The sequence below is a fragment of the Equus przewalskii genome, chromosome 10, assembly GCF_037783145.1.
Source record: "Equus przewalskii isolate Varuska chromosome 10, EquPr2, whole genome shotgun sequence".
Taxonomy (NCBI): Eukaryota; Metazoa; Chordata; class Mammalia; order Perissodactyla; family Equidae; genus Equus; species Equus przewalskii.
The window spans coordinates 23,224,449-23,246,695 of NC_091840.1; the positions used below are offsets into that span (position 1 = coordinate 23,224,449).

General features: G+C 54.9%; 1 protein-coding gene across 2 annotated transcripts in view; it reads right to left on the minus strand.

Annotated features, from left to right (window-relative positions):
* The window catches only part of LASP1 (LIM and SH3 protein 1), a 40,826-nt gene that overhangs the window by 3,797 nt on the left and 14,782 nt on the right, over nucleotides 1–22,247 (minus strand). For both annotated transcript variants that reach the window (XM_070562147.1, XM_070562148.1), the window contains exons 3-6: nucleotides 19,708–19,792; nucleotides 12,133–12,240; nucleotides 2,532–2,685; nucleotides 2,111–2,214 (exon numbers count right to left, since the gene is read on the minus strand). In XM_070562147.1, the coding sequence (XP_070418248.1) occupies nucleotides 2,111–2,214; nucleotides 2,532–2,685; nucleotides 12,133–12,240; nucleotides 19,708–19,792 (451 nt within the window). The remainder of the gene's footprint in view (nucleotides 1–2,110; nucleotides 2,215–2,531; nucleotides 2,686–12,132; nucleotides 12,241–19,707; nucleotides 19,793–22,247) is intronic.

A 22,247-nucleotide genomic window follows, 5' to 3' on the forward strand; every position in this document is an offset into this window, starting at 1 on the left:
CTTGGGAGAAAAATGAAAAACCTCCAGGTGACACAAGAGGTGTCTATCAGGTTCACCTTCCAACCTCGGCCAAAGTCTTATGCTTAAGCCCCAGCTCTAGGAAATGTCCCATAAAACCACATGAAATCCAACAGTGGTCTTGGAGGCAGGCAAGATTCTAACGTCCTCTGACCCTCACTGCCCTTGACATCAACTTGTCTCTAGGGGCCAGCTCAGCCTTTGAGGGGCCAGGCCCTGGGACCTGTGTGGGGCCCGGCAGTGGAGCCCAAGTGCCAACTGGTCCAGGGCTGAACGAGCCCCTCAGGACGCTCCTGGATCCGCCCCCCGCTCCACCCCACTGCTAGAACCTCTGCTCCGACCTTCTGTTCCGGCCTCTGGTCGGCCCCCTCCGACAGGTCACCCACGGTGATCTCAGGGGCAACTTTCCAAAATGCAACCTGACTGTGTTACTCCCCCGGTTTAAGTCCTTCAGAGGCCCCCATCCTCTTTAGCACTAAATTCAGACTTTTATCTTCAAGCAGCAGAGACGAGCTCCAGCAGCCCCGAAGGCTGTGGGAGAAGAGGTCACGCTCCTCATGAAGTGAGTGCGGTCTCTCTCACCACGCACGCTGCCTCTGCCCCGGCCCGAGTCCGCCATCTGTGCCTGCAGCCTGCACAGCCCCCTCACTCCCCTCCCTGCCCTCTACCTCCCACTGCTCTTCTCAACCAGCTGCAGAGCAATCCTTTAAAAACCCGTCAAACCCATCATGCTGCATAGCTTGCCAGTCACAAAGGCCTTCCTGTGGCCTCTGTGTCCTTGCCTGACCTGACCTCATCTCCTACCCTTCCCCTCTCTAGTCCCCTCGGCCTTCCTGCTGGTCCTTGAATTTTCCTACCATATGCCTGCCTCAGGGCCTTTGCAATGGCTGTTCTTGCACCACTCACTCCTTCACTTTATTAAGGACTTTGCTGCTCTCTCTCCCCTCACCCTGCTGTCTCTTTCTTCACAGCACGTGCCATGACCTGGCCTTACATTATATACCTACTTACTTATTGCCTTCTTATTTGTCTCCCTGACCGGAAGGAAGCTCCAAGAGGGCAGGAAGGTGGTCTTTCATTCAGAGCCGAATGCCTGCTGTCTGGGACAGGTTTAGTGAGTATCTCAAGGACTGGCTGCTCTATCTGGAACCTCATCCTTCGGACGACCTCCCGGGCCAGCCTAGCACCCCAGACAGCACTGACACTCCCTCACCTGTGTGTCCAGAGCACGAGGCTCCAGCGGGCCATTTGTCTCAGGCGATTTTATTTCTCTGAGGATTGTCTGTCCTGCTCCTACACGAGCTACTGTGAATTCCCAGGCGCCCGGCACAGAGCAGCTGAGCTTGGACGGGAGCTCAGGACAGGCGCCCAGCGCACCCACTAGTGGGGTGAGTAGCACGACTTATGGACAGGGCACTTCAACTCTAAGGACAGGTAGGCCTGAGCTGGCCCGCTCCCACTCCCCTCATTCATTTATTCAGCAATGTTGACGAGGGCTGCTCTGTGCCTAGCTCGGAGCAGGTGACCCCCAAGGGATGCTGCCCTGTCCGCACAGAGCTTCAAGCCCGGGGGGACACAGACCGAAGTTAACAAACAACAACTGTTTTAAGTTGGAAAAAGTGCTCTGAAGGAAACCGGGGCTGGGGGAGTGATAGAGACGTCAGGGGACACCACATGACACAGAGCTGTTTGGGAGGGCCCCTCAGAGGCAGGGCAAGCTGAGATCCTAAGCACACAGGCAGTCATCCCCATGAAGAGCGGGGAGCAGGGCCCGGGTCTGAAAGGCCCCAAGCAGGAAGGGGCGTAGTATGCTCCCAGGGAGCTGGAGTCAGGAAATCTGGGCGGTTGTGGGGGTGACTTGCCCAAGGTAACTCGTCCTGTAACACAGCACCCCGATCCCAGCCTAAGGGTCTGCAGAGACTGAGATCCATGTCACCTGCGAGTGACAATCTGGGGTCAAGGGTCAGGGGAAGCCATGACCTCCAGGGGGTTTCTAAGGACAATCTATGAGCTCTGTCCAGTAGGCCCAGCCACCTCTGGCCTCCTCCGGCCTCCAAACTCCAACCTCTCCCCTCTGGCCAACGCTACTCACCCCGCCCCCGCCTGGGGTGCTGCGCTGTATGGAGACCGGGGCGGCAGGCTCCTTGTACCCGCCATAAGACTGCGCCGCCTGCTGCTGCTGGGGCTGCTGGTAAACTGCGAGAGAGGAGGAGACGGGGCTCAGACACTGTCTTGCCAAACCTGGCCCTCCCGGAGCCCACCCCTTCCTCCGTGGAGCCCGAACAACGTATTTCCACCCCCACGCCCTTGCTCAACCTTCACTTCTCAAAAGCTTATCATAAGCGCTCATTTGCTGGGGCTGCGGCTCCCCCATCCCCGGGGGGCCCAGCACAGGCCTGACCCGATGGGGCCCGAGGGTGTGTGTGTGTGTGTCTGTATGTGTAAATGAGGCTTCCTCCACCCTGAAGCTGGCCTGGCCTCAGGTCCCCTGCCCCCACAGGCCTCACGCTCACCTGGGGCGCTGGTCGGGATGTGGTGAGGTGGCTGCTGCTGCTCCTGGGGCCGCCGGTAGCTGCCGCTGCCCTGGGAATCTCGGCGCTCGGGCTCCAGGCCCTCGCCCCCGCTGGGGCCCATGCGGCTCTTCTCAAACTCCTCGTGGTACTTGATCTACAGGGGCAGAGAGCGCTCGGTGAAGGACTCACAGCAAACCAGGCAAAGCTCCCCTCCTGTTGCCACTCAAGATCTGGATGGGAGAGAGTCCTGGAGGGCTCCAGACAGAGAGCCGGGTTCTCATCCGGGGGCTCACCAGCTGTGTGCCCTTGGGCAAGCTACTTAACCTTGCCCAGCCTCAGTTGCCACCTCTGTAAAGTGGGACACTGGTGTCTACCTCAGGTGTTGCTGGAAGAGGCAGTGAGATGACGATGTACAAGATCCATGCAAATGAAAGCACCAGACAAAGGTGAGCAGTCATTCTTCTGCACCCGCGGCAGGGGCTGGGGGCTGCCCTGTTCTGCCCGTCAACAGCAGCAGGAGCAGCGACTCCTGTTTACCCAGCACCTCCGAGGTGCCAGGCACTGTGCCGGGAGTGCCACATCCCGGCTCATTTTACTTCATCAGCACCTATGGGGGGGCACATTACAGTCCCCATTTCACAGACAAGACGGAAACTAAGGCGCTGACAAGCAAAGTGAGCTGCCCAAGGTCACGCAGATTCCGGAGCCCACCCTCTAATGGTTGGGCGCTTCTGTCTCTTGTGGGCATGACCTCACAGAGACCAGAGCCCGGGGCCCAGCGACGCTCTGCTGAGGACTCCAGCACCCCGGGACAAGAAATGCCGGGCCCTCCCTGTGGGTGGGTCGTTATCTTTGAGATGGGTTCCTTCTCTTGTCAGGTTCCAAAAATGGGCAAAAAGAGACCCAAGGAAGTCACACACCCCAGGCGCTCAGCAAGGACTGGTTGAGTTGAACAGATCAGGACCCTGGAGACCTTCCAGCGTGGCATTTCTTAAAATCTGTTCTTCAGATTGTCTGCTTCCTACCCACCTGAGCTGCTTATGAGAATGCAGGTTCCAGGGCCTCCCACAGAATCTACAACATCAGGGCTGGGGTTCTGGAATAACCTAGCATTTTTGAAAAGCTCCCCAGGTAAGTCCAGAGCCGCCTCCGGAGCAGAGGTTGGCAAACTGAGGGCCCTGGGCTCACGAGCCAAGAATGATTTCTACATTTTTTTAATGTTTGGGGGAGGGGGGTGGAAATCAAGAGGAATTCTCTTTTGTGACCCATGAAATTTCTATGAAATTCAGATTTCAGTATCCACAAATGAAGTTTTACTGGAATGCAGCCACACCCACTTGTTTACCTATGGCTGCTCTTCCATTCCAATTGCAGAGCTGAACAGCTGGAACAGAGGCCCTGCGGTCCACACAGCCTAAAATGCGTGCTATCTGGCCCTTTACAGAAAACGTCTGCTGACCCCCGCTTGCCAAAATACTCTGCACACTCTGATGGTAAAATATATTTTAGCACAATCTTCCCAAATTAGACCTATTTTATAAATTACATGAATGTATCACTTTATAAATATAGAATGTACACTGTAAAACTTACACAAAAAATATGAATTAAAAAAAGGTTGAGGGGCCGGCCCCATGGCACAGCAGTTAAGTTGGCACGTTCTGCTTTGGCGGCCTGGGGTTCGCCAGTTCAGATCCCAGGTGCGGACCTATGCACAGCTTATCGAGCCATGCTGCGGCAGGCATCCACAGCATAAAATAGAGGAAGATGGGCATGGATGTTACGTCAGAGCCAATCTTCCTCAGCAAAAAAGAGGAGAATTGGCAGTAGATGTTTGCTCAGAGCTAACCTTCCTCAAAAAAAAAAAAAAAAAAAAAAATGCTGAGATGACAAAGAACCAGAGCCTGGAGTTCTAAGGTTTTTCTCTGCATTCTCTGCACTCTCAGGGGCACATAATGCCCATACCCCACCTTGAAGAGCTCTGGCGGGGTCTACTCACTTTTCACTGGTGGGGAAGGGAGCAACCCAAGAAAGGTGCGGAGGCCATGGTTTGGGTGTTCTAGAAGTGCTGGGCTGGCGGAGGGTAGGGGAGGAGGAAACTCGGAAAGCAGGACCCTGAAGGAAACTGTCCTGTCCCAGGCAGGCCCAGGCCCTGCTTCTCTCCAGGCCTCAGACCACCTGACTTGAAGCTGGCTCTCACTTCCTGTCTGCCGGGATCCTGCCTTGCAAGTCTCCCAGTGGAATCAGCGTGGGAGTAGGGGTAAGGGACAGGAGACGGCAAGGCCCGTCCTGCTTCCTGGAGCAGAAGGAAGCAGTGATCCTGTGCTCTGGAAGCCCCTGGCCCAGGTCTGACCAGCACTGTCCCAACCCAAAGCAGGACCCTTCGGCCATCCACTCCCACTTCTCTGCTGCCTTCTCTCCCGCTCCCGGGCATTCGCTTTGCAAGGAGGGCAAGAGTTCACACTAGGCTGGGCAGGGCTTCCACATTAGTAGCTGGGCTAAAGGTCTGCAGGCGTGGCCACTGGAACACCTGCATCACCTCTGCTGGCTGGATGATGGTTCCTCACTGCAGCCTGGGCGGGAGCACAGGCAGGGCAGCAGCAAAGTCCAGGACGGGACCAGACTGGTGGCAGAGAAGCACCTCACTTTGGGGTTTGGATCAGGACCAGCCCCCTCCTCTCCCTGTTCCTTCCCTTCAAGCCCAAGCAGGGACCCACACCCAAATGGTGAAGCAGGCTGAGCCTGTTCCTGAGGGGGAGGCAGCCAGTCCTGGCCAGACTGAAAACGCACTGGACTCCCCAACTCCCACTCAGAAGGGCACCCAGGGGTGGAGTTCTCAGACACAGGGCCAGTGTCCCGCTCTCAGATTCCTAAGACAAGGGCATAAAGTCGGTCTCCTTCAGTGACCCCCATCCACCGGTGAGTGTGGGAGGACAAGGAGAGGGGACATCTCTCCTGAGGCTTCCAGGCTCACAAGGCAACCGCCCTTCCAACTTTTGTCTTGAGGTGGCAAAGGTCAGCTTCCCGTGTTTACTTTCTGCTAATGAAGAGGGCTGACCCCAGGAGCCGGTGACCGGAGGAGGGACAGTGCATATGAGGAGGTGGACAGAGGCCTGCACTGGGGGCCCAGCTACCCTGAGTGACAGCCCCCTTCTCTGGGTGTGACTCTATCTGCATTAGTGATCGGGTGATCGCCTATCTGGGTCCCAGGGTGCTATCCTCTGGCAACGTCCTACAGACTCAGTCTTTCATCACGGGCTGCAGCATCCCTCCCATGCCTCGTCCCTGGGAGATAATGAGCCCTTCACTCACTCAGGTGACCTTGGGAGAGTCCCCTTCCCTCTGGGCCTCAGTTTCCTCATCTGCAAATGAGGCCATAGCACCATTTGCTCCCAGGTGGCCCTGAGGCTCCTGACCAGCTCTAGGAACCTAACCAAACTCTAGAATTGAAAGCAAGTATGGACACGCCACTACATGTGGATAAATATTTAAAACTAGGGCCAGGTGACTGGGGTGAATGGTCCAGTGGCAGCCGAAACACAAAAGAACCCTCCCCATCACCAATGCAGGTACCACCTGTTGTTATTATTAATAATCTTCATCTTTGCTCAACTCTTCACATTAAGTTCATAAAGGCTCTTTGCACATTACCTCCCTTGTCCCTGATAATAATCACCCTAAAAAATAAGCTGGACAAGTACATTTCAATTCCCATTTTACAGAAGAAGGAAATGAGGCTCAGAAGTTAAACGACTTCCAGAGGCAGAGCTTCCATTGCTCAGTAAGGGCCGAGGCTGGTCACACAAGGACAGAGTCACAGCTGGACGGGCCTTTCCTGAGGGCAGATGTGGAGCAGGGTGACCACGTTCCTAGGCTGAGTTCATGTTGTTTGTTCTGAATAAATATGAACAGCACCCTTTTCACTCTCCAACAGGCACATTAAAGGGTGTTAGCACATCCGAAAGACAGAGAAAGATCTTCCAGACTCCAAGGGCCTAGCTGATCCCTGCTCCAAGCTCACCCAAGTCTGATCTTCTAAGTGCCCTGAACAGGAGTCACCATGGCCCAAAACTGTCAGCAGAGCCCCAGCTTAAGAACGGTCCTGGGTCCCCATGCAAGGATGTCACACTCTGTGCCCATGAGATCTAAGCGCACGTGGTGGGTTGAGGGCCCAGGCCTAAGGACCCTCCGCAAACATCCAGGCCCCTGCTAGCCAGGACTCCAGGTCCATGCCACAGCTAAAGAAAACACATTTTCTCTGCTAGCTGCTGTCCTGCTTTCTAAACCCCCAGCTCCCCTGATTGTGGTGGAAAACAACAGTCTGACTCTCCACACGACGCTCTCACATGATTCTACGTCACAGCTAATGGGTGAGCATCAAGCTTTCAGTGGAATAATCAACTCACTGGACAGAGTCTATTTTTCACAACAATGTGTCCCATTTGCTGAGGGCCTATTTTGTGCCCTGACAGGCATTACTCATTTCCTTTCCTCAGTCAGCCCGAGAACAGCGTACCATCATCATCCCCACTTTACAGATGGGGAAGCCAAGGCTCAGGGGGTGGGGAAGTGGTGGGTAAGGCAGAATCCAGGCCTAACATCAGATCCTTAGTCCTCAACCACCAGGATGTACTGCTCCCTATTAAGAGACTAACAGGGGCAGCCCCGTGGCCGAGTGGTGAAGTTCGCGGGGGCTGCTTCAGCGGCCCGGGGTTTCGCTGGTTCGGATCCTGGGCGCGGACATGGCACCGCTCATCAGGCCATGCTGAGGCGGCGTCCCACATAAGAGAGCCAGAGGCACTCACAACTAGAATATACAACTGTGTACTGGGGGGCTTTGGGGAGAAGAAGAAGAAGCAAAAAAAAAAAAGATTGGCAACAGATAGCTCAAGTGCCAATCTAAAAAAAAAAAAAACCCATTTGTTTTTTTTAAAAAACAAGAGACTAAGAATATTTTGTTTTTAAAATAAATGTAAATCTGTCCTCAACTTCATTAGTTATCAGAGCAATGCAAGTTAAAACCACAATGAGATACCATGACACGCAGTCAAAAATGGCTGTGAGGAACAAGCCTAAGGACGTAGAGCGACAGGACCTCTCGTCTCTGCTGGCAGAGGGTAACCAGCACAGCCACTGGGAACATAGTTCAGCATTATCTGGTAAGGTTGAAGGAACACACACTCTGAGACCCAGCAACTCCACTCCACATTAATACTAGGAAATATGTATGAGGATGTCCATAGCACGTGGGAGCAATCCAAACGTCCATCTGCACCAGAATCAATAAAATGCAGTATAAGCATTAAACGGAATACTATACAGCAACAGAAAAGAATGAACTACAGCTACATGTAAACACGGAGATGAATCTTTAAACCCAATGTTGCCCAAAAGGAAGCAAGACACAAAAGAATACATACTACATGTTCAAAATCAGGAAAAACAAAACTATAGTGTTCAGAAATGCACAGTGACATACGAAAAGAACAGCACAAGCTTTCAAAAATTAAACTTCAGGGTTGGCCAACAAGCCTGCCTTCAGGCCATTTGACTCTGGGGATGGAATTTTGTTTGGCTTCACCCTTTACTACTGATTAGGCCCAGACTCAAAGACTGAAGCTAACTTAAGGAATATATGCTAATTATTTTTGACTGACAGAAACGCAAAGGATTTCTGCCTATAGCAAGCATATCGCCAGAGTTTATGACTTTATGGTCCTGTAGGACATTAACCAGTTCTGTATCTAACTATATCCAGCACTTTCTTTCACTGACTAGACATCACCTCTGCCTGTTGCATCCTCCCGCTGGTTCCTGATAATTAAGTTACATATGACAGGGGCTCACTACATCAGAGTTAGGTTTTAACACTTTGGAAACTCTGTTTTGACCGCGGTGCAGTAATGTTCTCCTTCTTGACTTGCATGGTGAGTGCGCAGGTGTTCACTGTATGTGTTACTGGGTGTTATGTCTCACAGAAAAAGTGAACCGACTCAAAATTATATACAGAAAATCAACATATAAGTAAACATGTTGGTAAATAAAGGCAGAGCTTCTCTACTTGAAGACAGTAGCCCCCTTAAGGCAGCCTCAGCAATTAAAGTTTCCGGCCATCACAGCCATGGGAGCTCCTGACTGGAGGCCAGGATGCCAAAGGGGTAAACTTCACCCCAGAGCGTGTGGCCTTGTCTTCTCACCCCTTTGATGCCTTTAATGAAGACACAATTACCACAGGTGTGTAACTTACAAGGATCTTGCTTCCAAACTTTCTACACATTCTCAGTACTAGACAATGGCCACACTTCACCAAACTTACTCCACGTCCCTCCTTCAGCCACAGTTAGAAAGCAGACAGGTCTGCCTTTAAAGTAACAATCATGGAAACCATTTATCAAATGCCAAGCACCTGACATTTTCCTCGCAAGCATGTTTTACGGTACAGCCGAGGGTCCTCGTTTTTACAGATGAGGAAACCGAGGCTGAGCGAGGCCCACCCAATCGCTGAAGGACAGAGGCTGGGATCCCTCCAGTCACTGGCTCTACCCGCTCACCATCTCACCTCTGGGCAGGACTGAGGACAGATCACAGACACCCAGTGCGCTGAAACACCACCCAGGGAGACCAGATGCTTGTTTTTAAATATTTAAAAAAAAATTTTTTTTTGAGGAAGATTAGCCCTGAGCTAACTGCTGCCAATCCTCCTCTTTTTGCTGAGGAAGACTGGCCCTGAGCTAACATCTGTGCCCATCTTCCTCCACTTTATACGTGGGACGCCTACCACAGCATGGCTTGTCAAGCGATGCCATGTCCACACCCAGGATCCGAAGCAGAGAACCCCGGGCTGCCGAGAAGCAGAACGTGCGCACTTAACTGCTGCGCCACCAGGCCGGCCCCAGACACTTGTTTCTAAAATGCTCTCGCTGGTAAACCCTCTAGTCTGCGGCATATTCCTCCAGGGAGGCAAACCTTCATCTCTTTGCAGGATGGTCTGACCTCTGGGAACTGCCAGGAGTCATTTGGTGCTAACCTGGGAAGTGAGTGACAAGCTACATACAGGAACACTATTTTGGACACAAAACAAAAAGAGTGGCTCTCAGCACCATCTTTCCCACAACGGTTCTGGAGGTGGGACAATTTAATGGCTCTCAGTGTGGTTTAAATTTCCCTGGGGGTTCTGGGGTGCGGCCAGGCCTGGCGCCTCTCACTCAGGGCTTGGGGAAGCTTTTTCGGACTCTTAGGTGATGATTCTCAAACTTCAGTGAGCACCACAGCGACCCAGGGAATGTGTTTAAAATGCTGGTTCCTGGGCCACCCTCCCAGAGATGCTGATTCAGGTGGCCTGGGGAGGAGGCCTGCGAGCCCACAGGTTCAATAAACCTTCCCCAGCGATTCTAGTCCAGTCGTTTGGAGGCCCGCGTTTGACAGACTAACTGCGTTCACTAAACCCGAGCCTTCCAGCTTTGTGGTCACACCTCACAGGCCCGAGCTGAAGCTGCAAAAGCAGAAGCAGGTCAGGTTCAAGCCACCTCCCCCATCTCCCAGCAGAGGACAATCAGCTAATTGCAGCCCTGTGGTTAAGGAGAAGATGCTTATCTCCGGAGGTGTGGATGTCTCAGCCACACTGAGTTCTGTTACTAGGGCTCCTCAGACAACCCCTCCAATAACCAGTGCGGGGGAGGGAAGAAGAGTGGGTGCAATAGGCTGGAAGTGGAGTATTCTGGAAGCCTTCCTGAAAGGGAGGCAGGGATGACTGGGTTTGCTTGTCTCCTCCCCCTCTAAAACCCACAGGCTGGAAGCAACGAGCGAATGTAGGGGTATTGGCATGGTAGGCGGGGAGCAAGCATCCGATAAAAGGCAAGTCTTCACAGTAAAAAGCCACAGAGGCGGAAGAGTCAAGATCCCACTTGTGAGCCATCCCAGGTTCTCCCCATCACCCAAGGCCTCCCCTCCCTCCCTTCCTGCAGACACACACCTCTAAGGTCCTCCAAGACACAGCACGTCCTTTACCCCTTCTTTACCCCTGGGAGGTCTGGGCAACATGGGGGAAGCTCCAGGGGTGAGGCCAGGCCCAGGCTGATGAAGAAGCAACTGAGACAGGCTTTTGTTTGGTGGGGGAGAAGGATTACAGCCCTCAGGGACATGTCCTCCCAGCCCAAGGGAAGCACTCCATTTCCTCAAGCAACACATTTCAAACTGCGGGTCAACAACCTGGTTGTGTAACGGGTAAACAACCGTTTAGCTGAGGCTCAACCAGCATCTTTACAAAACAAAACACAACAGAAAATATCTGAATGCACTCCAAGTAGTAGGGACTCCTTCACCAAAGTTTTGATCCTGTTTTCTCTCTAAGTGAACAAACACGCCTGTTTCGGGGGTCCTGGTGTAAAATGTATTTCACATTGTCGGTTGCAGTCAAAGTTCGACAGCCACAGACTGGGCCATGGCTGGTTCTACTGGCTTGGGCCCTGGCTCACGAAACCCCCCTGAGCCACTGCTGGAATCCACTCTAAGCAGAGCCCAGCCAACTTCTAGAAGGAGCACCCTACCAAGGAGGCTGGGTGGAGGGGTGGGGAGGCATGTGGAGCCCAGGGGGCAGATGCCAGGTGGGCTACCTGAAACCCAGGCCCTCTCCCAGCCTCCATCCCGAGTCCCTGAGCTCAGAGTGACACTGCGCAACTCACCAACCCCTTCTTGTTACCAATATGAAGACAACCGCTTGCCTAATCCTTCATTTGTAGGACCTCATAGCCCAGGCTGGTTGGGCACACCTTGCCGCTCTGTGCCCAGGACCCATCCTCTGGCCTGTGGCCCATATCCTGTGCTTGTGGCTCACAGCAGTGCCCTGCCCCCACATACCCGAACCCTCTAGGCAGCCTCCCCACAAGCCCAGAGCCACAAGGCTGCTGATCTGTGGCTCTGCCAAGCAGGAAATCAAGGCCTATTCCCTGGCCACAGGTGCCATGGGGCCTGTGGATCCAGCAGCCACTCTCCACACCCAGCCCTGCCACAGCCAGTGCTGACTGTCCTGGGCCCAGGAGGGCCCAGGCCAGGGCGTGCGGGGCCAGCGGGCAAAGCTGGCTGGGGTTTTTACACAGGAAGGAAGAGCAAGCGAGGTGGGGGAGGAGGCTGGGGGAGGGCGGAAATGACTACAAGTCAGCACCCAGAGGCAGACAAGGGGGAGGCCAGCCCCTCCCCACCTCTGCCACCCAGTTTTGACCTTTCTGCTCAGACAAAACAGCCAGTCTGGACCCTAACACCCACCATAACCAGGAAAAAAAAAACTTCAGAGAGTGGGGGAGGTTGATTCGGCACATAAGACCCTCCCTGCACCCCCCCCAAAAGTACAGTCCTTTCAAGGTGGAAATGCCATGTGGGCGGAGGGTGGCAAAGGGGAGTCCGGGGGTGCACAGAGAAAGGCATGTGGGAACTCCAAACCCTTCCCTTCCCTCTGCTCAAGCAGCTGCCAGCCAGGCCCGCCCAGGAGAGCAGGGCCACAGAGAACTGGGAACTGGCCTCGTTCATGTCTGCCAGACTGGCAGGGAGGCAACGGGAAGGGAGGGCAGTGGTCAACGTGGGAAGCACGGGGAGCAGGGGCACTTACGTTGCTGATCTGGTCCTGGGTCTTCTTGATTCTCTGGAGTTCGGGCGTGTCCGCCACCACGCTGAAGCCTTTGCCCTTGTTCTTCTCAAACTCCTCCTTATAGCGCACCTGGAGGGCCGAGGAGGGGGCTGGAGTCAAGCCAGCAGGAGCAGAGGGGGCCCCGGCCTGTGGCCACCTCTGAGGCAGCAACTGGCCAGGAGAGAGACCCTGACGGAAATCCCCCCTGTAGGGACATCCACTTCCCAGCTCAAAGCAGAAGCCTTGGCCAAAAAGAGTCAGACTAATAATAATAACCCACGAGTATGTATACAGTACAATGGGAGTGGCAGGCCCCACACCAGATGCTTTACACACACTGTCCCATTTGAGTCTTACTATACACCATCATTAGCTCCATTTTACAGAAAAGGACACTGAGCCACAGAGGGACAAAGTCTCATGCTCAAGGTCACACAGCTTAGCAGCCAAGGTCCAGAGCCCCAGGATGCAAACCCTTGCCTGCCTAACTCCTGATCCCTCCCCGCCGGCCCATCCTGCCTGAAAGCTATAGGAAGAAGATTCTTTCCAGAGCTCCAAAGACCGCCCGGCCCTCACCCTAGGCAGGATGCAGCCCTACCCGCGGAGAGGCCGGGGGAGTTTCTAAGCGACCAGCTGAGTGAGAGCTGTGCCAAGGGACAAAGTTGGCGTCCAGAAAGGAGGGCGGTGAGACAGCCATTCTGAAAACTCAATCAATGAGCCTTTGACAGGCCCCAGTGGCTTCCTGGAGCCTGCCAGGCCAGCTTCTGAGGTCAACGCCACGGGAGGGGATGAAATTGGTGGGGGACAGACAGCACTTCAGAACAGGGTTCCAAGCTCAGGGGAAAGGCCCTGCCACCCTACCACTGCCCGTCTCTTCCGAGAATTCCACCGAAACTCGAGTACTCAAGTCAGACATCAGAAAGGACTTCTGAACTCTAAAGAAACTGAAATACGAGGACTGTCTTGTCCTCCCCTAGGTGTTCTGAAGAACAGAATGGAGGCTGGAAATGCCCATGAGACAGAGAAATGTTCCTTGGCTTCCAGAGCCTTCACTGTCCACCTCGGCAGCCAGCTGTTCCAAACCCCACCAGCTGCCTGGATTTCCTCCATGGGGGCTGCACTGTCCTGGAAGCAGGTCAGCCCAGGACATGAGGCCTGGGACCTTGGGAATTTCCAGGATGACAAGCCCAGGCAGCTCCCAGGCATGGAAGCATCTGGCCACAGCGCTGAGCTGTACTCTGACCCGACCGACAGCACACACGAACGTAGCCATGGCCACACCTGTCAGTTCCTCTGTACATTGCCAGGGGTCAGGGGTCCTTGTTCATCCCCTGGAGCCTTGGCTCACCTATCCATGGGGTTCTTCTTCCTAAAAGGTTCCAGAACCTCCTTTGTTCTGATCCAGACTAAAAACAAAGGCCTGGATGTGCCAGTTCCCACCAGACCAGAAGTTAACACAGTGGGTACAGGTACCAACCCACCCAAGGGCCCAGGACAGCCCAGCATCAGCTCTTCCAGGAAGGCCTGGCCAGCAGGCGACAATTAGTGTTGGGGGGAACCCTGGGAAGGGGGCATCAGGGAAGGCAAGGCACTTAGAAGCAAAAATACGGAGCTCCAGATGCAGAAGCCCCAAATCCAAAACCTCCCACCTAGGTTTCCTCAACTGTAAAACGGTTGCCATAAGAATCAGTTAAAATATGGGGAGGGGGCTTCCTATCACCAAGCATGGGCAAAGAGCCAGAGGGAGCTGGTACTAAGCCAGGCTCAGTCTCCCCGGAGACCCTTGCTAAGCGATCTTGGGCCAATAATGTAATCTCTCAGGCCTCAGCTTCCACATCTGTAAAATGGGGATCACAGTACCACCCGTTCCAATCAATGGTGCAGACTTCAGCAGCTCTGAAGCAGCACACGGCAGGGCTCAGCATGTACCGATGCCCAAGTGTGAAAGTGCTCTGTCAACACTAAAGTGCTGAAGAACTGCCAGTCTCCACTCCTTCCTCCACTTCCTGGCCTCGAAGGGTCAGGCCCCTAATCCAGGGGAATAATCACCATGGCAACACTGCAATGACATCAGCTGGTTCCCAGGCTCAGGAGCTGCCTCTCCCTCCCTGCTGGGGAAGGATAACTCATGCCACTCCTGGCACAGGGGGCCCAGAGACGGCAGGGCGGAGCTGGGTGGAGTGGGGCCGAGAAAGGGTGGGAGCCTGGGCTCAGCACCACTTTGCTGTGTGTCCCTAGGCAAGTCAGTCTCCTTCTCTGGGTCCCCTGATCAGCAGGCTTTTCAGCTATCTCTAAAAGCCCTCCCAGCTCTGGAGTTGGTGACCATTTTTAAGCACCTGCAGGCCCTGATTATGGAGAATCTAGGTGGGGAGGACTCTCGAGAGGCCGTTTGGTGCTGGAGCAGGTGGCAGGGGTAAAGGGTGGGGAGCCAGGAGCGTGGGAAGGGCCCTGCCCAGAGTCCCTCCAACAGGGCTCCCTTGTCACCCAAGCAGGAGTGTTGGCCCTCATGTGGGATAGCTCACCAGGAAGTGACAGGGGTCTCTGAGGCGGGAAGGGACCTGCCCAAGGTCACTCAACCCAGTTGTTGGTAGGGTCTGGGTGCAACTCAGCGCTGTGGTCGGACGACTCCCTGCCTGGGAGCTGCCTGGGCCTCCCACCCTGGACGCGCCCAAGGCAGGGCCAGGACTGACACCTGAGGGTCCTCAGGCCCAAACCACCCTGGCCAACAAAACTCTCCTTTTTATATGTAGATCTATTAATTATTCTCCCTGGATCTCTCCTGTTTGTCAAGCAACCCAGCAAACAGCAGGTACAAATAAGTATTTACTGGGCAAACGATGAATGAATTGAAGAGACAAAATCCCCAAACAAACAGGCGGCAGAATTTGGAAAATAACTGCCTCGCTGACCCAAGAGAAGCGGGAAAGGTCATGGCTTTAAAAAAAATAAATTATTGAAAAAAAAATACTATACCAACAATTTCCACTTATTAGTGCCTACTATGTGCTGGGCCCACATACTAGGTAACCTGCCCCTTCTACCAAACAAGAAATCAGTTTTACAATTAGACACACGCAGATGGGGAGAAGAGCTAATGAAAATGGCCAGTTCTGGGAGCCATCATCAAAAGGTCCATTCCTCATATGGCCAATAGACACATGAAAAGATGTTCATCATCGCTAATCATCAGGGAAATGCAAATCAAAACTACACTAAGATATCACCTTACACCCGTTAGATTGGCAAAAACATCCAAAACCAAGAGCGACAAATGTTGGAGAGGTTGTGGAGAAAAAGGAACCCTCATACACTGTTGGTGGGAATGCAAACTGGTACAGCCACTATGGAAAACAGTATGGAGATTTCTCAAAAAGTTAAAAATAGAAATACCCTATGACCCAGCCATCCCATTACTGGGTATCTATCCTAAGAACCTGAAATCAGAAATCTCAAGAGTCCGTTGCACCCCTATGTTCATCGCAGCATTATTTACAATAGCCAAGACGTGGAACCAACCTACATGCCCAGAAACTGATGATTGGATAAAGAAGATGTGGTATATATACACAATGGAATACTACTCAGCCATAAAAAAGACAAAATTGGCCCATTCACAGCAACGTGGATGGACCTCGAGGGTATTATGTTAAGCGAAATAAGCCAGTCAGAGAAAGACGAACTCTATATGACTCCACTCATAGGTGGAAGTTAGTATATTGATAAGGAGATCTGATCAGTGGTTATCAGGGAAAAGGGGGGGTGGGGGGAGGGCACAAAGGGGGAAGTGGTGTACCCACAACATGACTAACAAAAATGTACAACTGAAATCTCACAAGGTTGTAATCTATCATAACATTGATAAAAAAAAAAAAGGTCCATTCCTCAGCTTCATCATGCCCAAGTTGCATTTCCTCTCCTTTCCAGAAGAACAGCAATAGCAAACATTTATTGGGTGCCAGCTCTATGTCAGGAACTGTTCTAAATGCCTCATATATACTAACATCCTCACAACCCTTGGAGAGAGGTAATCCCCACTTTACAGATGAAGCATTAAGGCTCAGGGAGGTTAAATAACTTGCCCAAGGTCACACAGCTAGTGGTGGCAGATCTAGGATTTGACCTTCAGCCAGCTCAGGCAAGAGTGACATGCGTATGCCTTGCTGGTCACAGGATCCAAGATAGGAGAACGGGAACTCTGTCGCAGGGCATGGCGCGGGGCTCTGCTGCACTGTCCTGTCCCCTGTGGCATTTCCCACACCGTGCTGGGACAGCACAGGACGGTAGAGGTGTGACGATGAGGGAAAAAATGAAAAGGAACCTTCTCCTTGCACTTCTGCCTGAGCTGAGGGGGCTGCACAGACACCCCCAGCTCAGCCCCAGCCCAAAGCTGCTGCATCTACTCAGCCTGGGGCTGGGGGGTGGTGTGGGACAGCTGCAGGGTGGGGGTGGGGGGGGTGGCGGGCAGCTGGGCCCCAGCTGTCAGTTCCCTGGCTCAGCCAGGCCTGGGCAGGACCACCCAGAGGGTCATTTCTGGTCAGCGCTGTGGTTACCTCCCCCCCAGGGGAGGTTCCAGGTGTCCCAGACACCCAAAGTACCATTTTGAGAACCAATCTAGAGATAGGAAAACAAAGTTGAAATAGCACAGGCAGCTTCCCAGAGACTCAGAGGGGCTGAGCCGCATGATGCAGGCCCAGGAGGGGACCCTGGAAAGACAGCAGCCAACGCCCTGTGGGTGGGGCAGGGCGGCAGACGGGCTCCCACTTCCCTTCCTGCCAGCACAGGCGGCTCCAGCCGGCCCTGCCCCCACAGGGGCCTCAGGAACCAGAACCTGTCACCACCCCCAGCCAGGCCCACTCAGCCCTTCCAAGCCTCAGAGCATCGGGCCCAGCCCCAGCCCTCCAGGCAGCTGGGCTTGCTGTCCCCATTTTACCAGGAGGAGAGACACTGCAAGGCGGGTGGTCAGGCGTAGACCGCACAGCTTGGGGAGGCGATGGGAGGCAAAACCAGGCCTGCAGGTGGGCAGGGCCCCTGCCTCTGCTGTCAGCCTACCCCAGCCCCAGCCCCAAGGAGTCCGGGGTCCCACCAACAACTGCCAACCAAAAGCCCCTTGGTGGAGACTGCCTTCTACAAGCCCCCAGACCCACTGGTGATGTGTGCACCTGCGGCCCGAGAGCCAGGGCTTGGTGCTGTGGCTGCAGAACCGTAAGAACCAAGGGCTGACGTCCGCCTCAGGGCAAGTGGCGTGGCCTCTAAACCTCAGTGTCCCCCTCTGCACAACGGGGATAACCATGTCCTCCTTCCTCAGGAGGATGTGAGGCTTCACTGAGGTCAGGGCCTGGCCCTGAGTGAGGACCTAAGGAAGAGTGACTGCCACCGTCATGATGTCCCCAGCCTGCCTGAGAGCCAGGGGCCTGGAAACCCAGGAGGCGAGCAGGGGCCCAGGCCCCCCAAGGAGCAGGGAGCGCAGGGTGCCCAGGAAGCCTTCAGACCCCCTGCAGGAGGGGCTTCCTTCCACAGACCCCGCCCCTCAGGGATCGGGTTCCAGGGGCAAAAAGAGCAAAGGGGGAGAGAATTGGGCGGTTTGAATTCCCCCTCCTGAAAGCAGGGCTGTGGGTCTGTGTCTCCTGCCCCTGCCTGAGCGTGTGCACACAATCCCACACCTCTGGGCCTGCACCTTCCCAAAGACCCGCTACCCCCCCCCCCGCCCCCACTGCTTCCTCCAGGTCCCAGGTCCCAGCACTCAGGGTTCTGACCGCCCTCTCAAGCTATGGGGTGAGTACAGGTTGCCCTGCGATGCTCTGGCCTGCCTGCACTGTGAAGCCCCCTCCACCCCTGGCCCTAGTGGGCTCCCTATAGGATGGGGAGCCTGGGCCGGTCTTTCTTGTGCAGACCAGGCCCAGGCCCCAGGCTGTCTCTACCCTCTTCCTGCCCACTGGGCCACCCGGCCCTCCTCTTGGCCAAGGTCTGGTATCTACACCCGCTCCCCAGGAACGGCAGCTTTCCCGCCACAGTGTGTGTGTGTGTGGGCGGGGGGGCCCACCCGGGCTGACATCTATGAGCTGCTGCGAGGGAGAAACTAGCTTTCCTCACTTGCTCCCCATCACTGTGGGACACATGGGAGGCCTGAGCCTCAAACCCCACCCCGGCTGCACACGGTCAAGGTCACTGTACTTGGAAGCGAAGACCTCACTTACTGTGTGTGTCTCTTGGCCTCAGCTCCCCAGAGCAGGGTCAAGGACAAATGAGGCAAAGGAACCAAAAGCACTTGCTAAGCTACAAAAGCTCTCACCAGCTTAAGGGACTATCGTGTTTATTATGAAGGTAGAGACAGTTCTCCTTAGGGAGCTGGATGGAAAACTGGAAAGAGTGCAAGTCCCAGAGTTAGACGGAAGGGCATTCAAAGTCATCAGCATCCATTTCCTCTTGCGTGAAGTGGGGATGATCCTGCCAGCTACACAGGGCCGTTGCGAGAACGACTGAGCTGATATGCTCAGAGCATTAAGCAATTACTACGTCAGCTGTCAATACTGCTATTATCTCTGCTGCTACCTCTATGATCTTAGCAAGTCCCTTCACGTCCACGGTCTTGGTTTCCTAATCTGTACAATGGGAAAAACAGCCCCTCCCATCACAGGGTGGCTGGAGGGTTAAATGCAAGAATGCATGCGAAGCCCCAGGCGGTGCAGGGCTGGCTCACCCTCATGTGACCTACTGGGAGCCAGGGACCCAGGGAGGTGACATCAAGATCAGGCAGTCGGAGCCCTGCTCTGGAGGCATCAGATCCCCTCTGTGGCCCAGGTGGATCCTCCACAACACTTTCCTGGCCCTGGGCGCCCTGCCCTCTTGGTTAGGCTCCCCAGGAGTCTTTGCTGAAGCCCCGCCCCACCCCACCCCCAGTCCAGGCCAGGCTTGTCCCAGAAGCCCCCCCAGAGCCCTAGGCAGGGTTAGCTGCTCTGGTCTCAGGGCTCTGGACCTTTCTCTTGTTCCTCACGGCCTCCGCAGGACAGGATCCCCGACTCCTCCCCAACTGCAGCCGTGTCCACCCCACCCACCCAGTAGGCACTGAGGAAAATCAGGCCCAAGGAAACAAAGGCACGAGAGACCCCCAGGCAAGCTCCCCTTCACAACCTACCCTCTGAGGCGTGGAGGGGCTTGGGGAGAGGACTGCAGAGCGGGGCTGTGTGGCCTCAGACCGGCATGAGCCTGGAGAGGTGGGTTCCCTCCTTTGAGGGTGGGTGTGAGCGGAGAGGAAGAAGGGAACAGCTTCCTAGAAGAGGTGGTCTTCAGGAGCCCGAGGTGAAATCTCCCAGAGCAGAAGGAATCAGACACCCACACCCCTCAACCCACTTTAGGTAGGAAGGGGAGCATGCTCTCCCACGCTCCTTTGATAAAGTCAGGAAATATGAAGCAACCGGGGGAGGGGAGGTAGGGCAAGTGCTAGGATTTCCGCATCCTGGCCTTGCTGAGTAACCACAGAGGGAGGGGGCCCTTGCCAAATCCAGGGGTTACAACAGCCCCCCTCCCTGCCAGGCCACGGCGCCAGCCCCGCCCCCTCACCTGACTCTGGAGCTCGCTCTGTTGCTTGAGGCGGAGGTTTTCCGGGGTGTCAGCCACCATGGTGAAGGACTGCTTGGGGTAGTGTCTGCAGGACAGAAAAAGCAGAGTGGGGGTTACTGTGGCGAAGGGGCATGACCCTCTAGGCTTCTCATGGACCTGACTCTCTCCCGGCAACTTCCTCTTAGCTGTGGGCAGCCCCTGGCCCTGCCCCGGCAGCAGGACCACCATCCATGGCCCACGGCCGAGGGGAAGCAAGCATTTCTCAGACTCAGCCTGGGCTGACCTGGGAAGACACATCAGGCCCGAGTGGCTGGCCGGCCACGGAGAACTGTCCTGAGCCAAAGGGAGGCCATGGGGACACTGTCTGTGGGTTTCAGATCACCCTTGTTGAGGATAATCCATGCCTTAGAATCTACCGCCCAGGAGGGCCCAGCCAGACTGGGGAGAATGGGCATGGGGTCAAGACAAAGCTTTAACCTAAGACCAGACAGGGAGACCAACCAGGCAGAGGAAGCCAGGAGGGATACAGAGACAGAAGTAAAGGAGAAAGGGACACATGTATCCAGGGGAGCTTCCTGGAGGAGGTGGTGAGAGAGAGAAAATGCGGACATCCAGTTGTGTTTCAAATAGCTAACAAGGTCCAACTTAACTGGAGGGGAGGCAAGAGATAAGCTTGAGGTCAGAAAAGAGGTCACGCTCGGGTGACAGATGACAACACTGTAACAACAGTTGATATTTGCCCTGTGCTAAGGGCATACATGTCTTAGTTCATCAAATTCTCAAAACTGCCCTATTATCTCCTTCGACAGGTAGGAGAAGTGAGGCTCGGAGAGGTTAAACAACGTGGCCAAGGCACAGGCCAGTAAGTGGTGGCATCTAGACTCGCACCCCATCCCCCCAGGGCCCAGGAGCCTGAACCAAACCCTCCAATCTCCAGACACAGGACAGACCAGGGGTCTGTCCCCCAGAAAGAGGGCTGGCGTGGAGGTAGCAAGAACCAGGGCAGCCCTCAGAGTTGGGCCTGCAGGGACCTCCAGGACCGTCCGGTCCAAGCCCTCATTTCCCAGAGGAGGGAACAGCGGGCTGGCACCGGGCACCTCACTGACTTCATAATTAACTTCTTCATCACATCGGTTTCCTGTCTTCTCTCTCCACTACTTCTCTATGAGCTGAGGCATTTTTTGGTCTCTTTTGTTCACTGATTTATCCCAAGCTCCTCTGGTTCACTGATTTATCCCAAGCTCCCAAGCTGGTATTCAATAAATATTTGTTGAATAAACAAATGTCACGCCAGGTGTTGAGGCTAGGCTGGGACTAGCACTGGGACCTCCTCCACGCCCCCGGGTCTCATAAAGTCCCCCAGCAAATCAGCCAGAGGAGAGGCAGCCTGAGTCACTGCGGTCTGTGTGTCTCTACTGGCATGTGAAGCGGCTGGGGCTCCACACGGCTCTCAACTATTTCAGAGACTGGTGGGCGGCTTCTCTGAGCAGGAGCCGAGCTCCGGCCATTTTTAGCCCTAGGTGACCACACCCCATCACAGCTGTGACCACCGGCAGATGCCTGGTTCGCAGGCTGTCCCCAGGTAAGACATGGACGGCCTCCCTCCAGGCATGTGCCGCCCTGGCCCTGGAGCTGGATGTGAGCTGCCCTCCTGCCTCTGAGCGCTCACCAAACCTGGCGTGTTCTCCAGCCGCCTGCACCACCCTGAGCCAGAGCTACCCGTTAACACAGCCCTCGGCCACCACTTACGAAGGGCAGGACGTGCGGTTTGGTGAACTAAACTAAAGGGGGGTGTGACTAGAAAGGGCACAGGGCTAGGCTCTGGCCCTGCCACGGAGTCGCTGGGTGACTTTGGCAAATCCTTTTCCCTCTGGGCTAGTTTCACTGTCCTGGACCTAGGTGACGCCAGCTGTGCCCCTCCCTTTAGCCTCCACTGCCCACCTGGGTCCTGCCTCCCAGGTCAGCCCAGGCCCGCAGCTCCTCCAGCAGAGGGAGGGAGAGAGAGAGGGAGGAGACTGAAAAGCCAACACAGGTGCCTGCAGCTGGCAATGGAAATGGCCCAGGGATGAAGGTGAAGCTAAGGCTGTGGGCCCAGCCCCCAGGCTTGGCCTGGGTCCACGCAGCCAGGGCACCCACAGCTGAGGAGCTCCATTCACAACTCCTTTGCAGTTCCAGAGAAAGGGAGGATCAAGCAGGAGTCTGCTCCCAGAGACCAGAAAGAGACTAGCAGGAGAGATCTAAGTAAGATCTCCAGCAGAACTGGCTGGCCCAGAGGTCCTAAGAGGGAGGGTTCAGGGATGACCCTCCCACCAAATCAGAGCATTCTGAAAGCATCATGGGGTGGCAGGTGTGGTGAGGAGAGCGTCTGTAAGTAGAGACTCGTGGCAGAGGGAGGTTAGGTCCTGAAGCAGGGGACGGAGGAGAAGACCTCCAGGGCAGCTCTGGCCCCAAGCCCGAAGGGTCAATTCTGAGAAGATGGCGCTGGGGAGCATTTGGTGGGGAAGGGTGGCTGGCCGGCTTGGCAAATACATGTGCTCAGG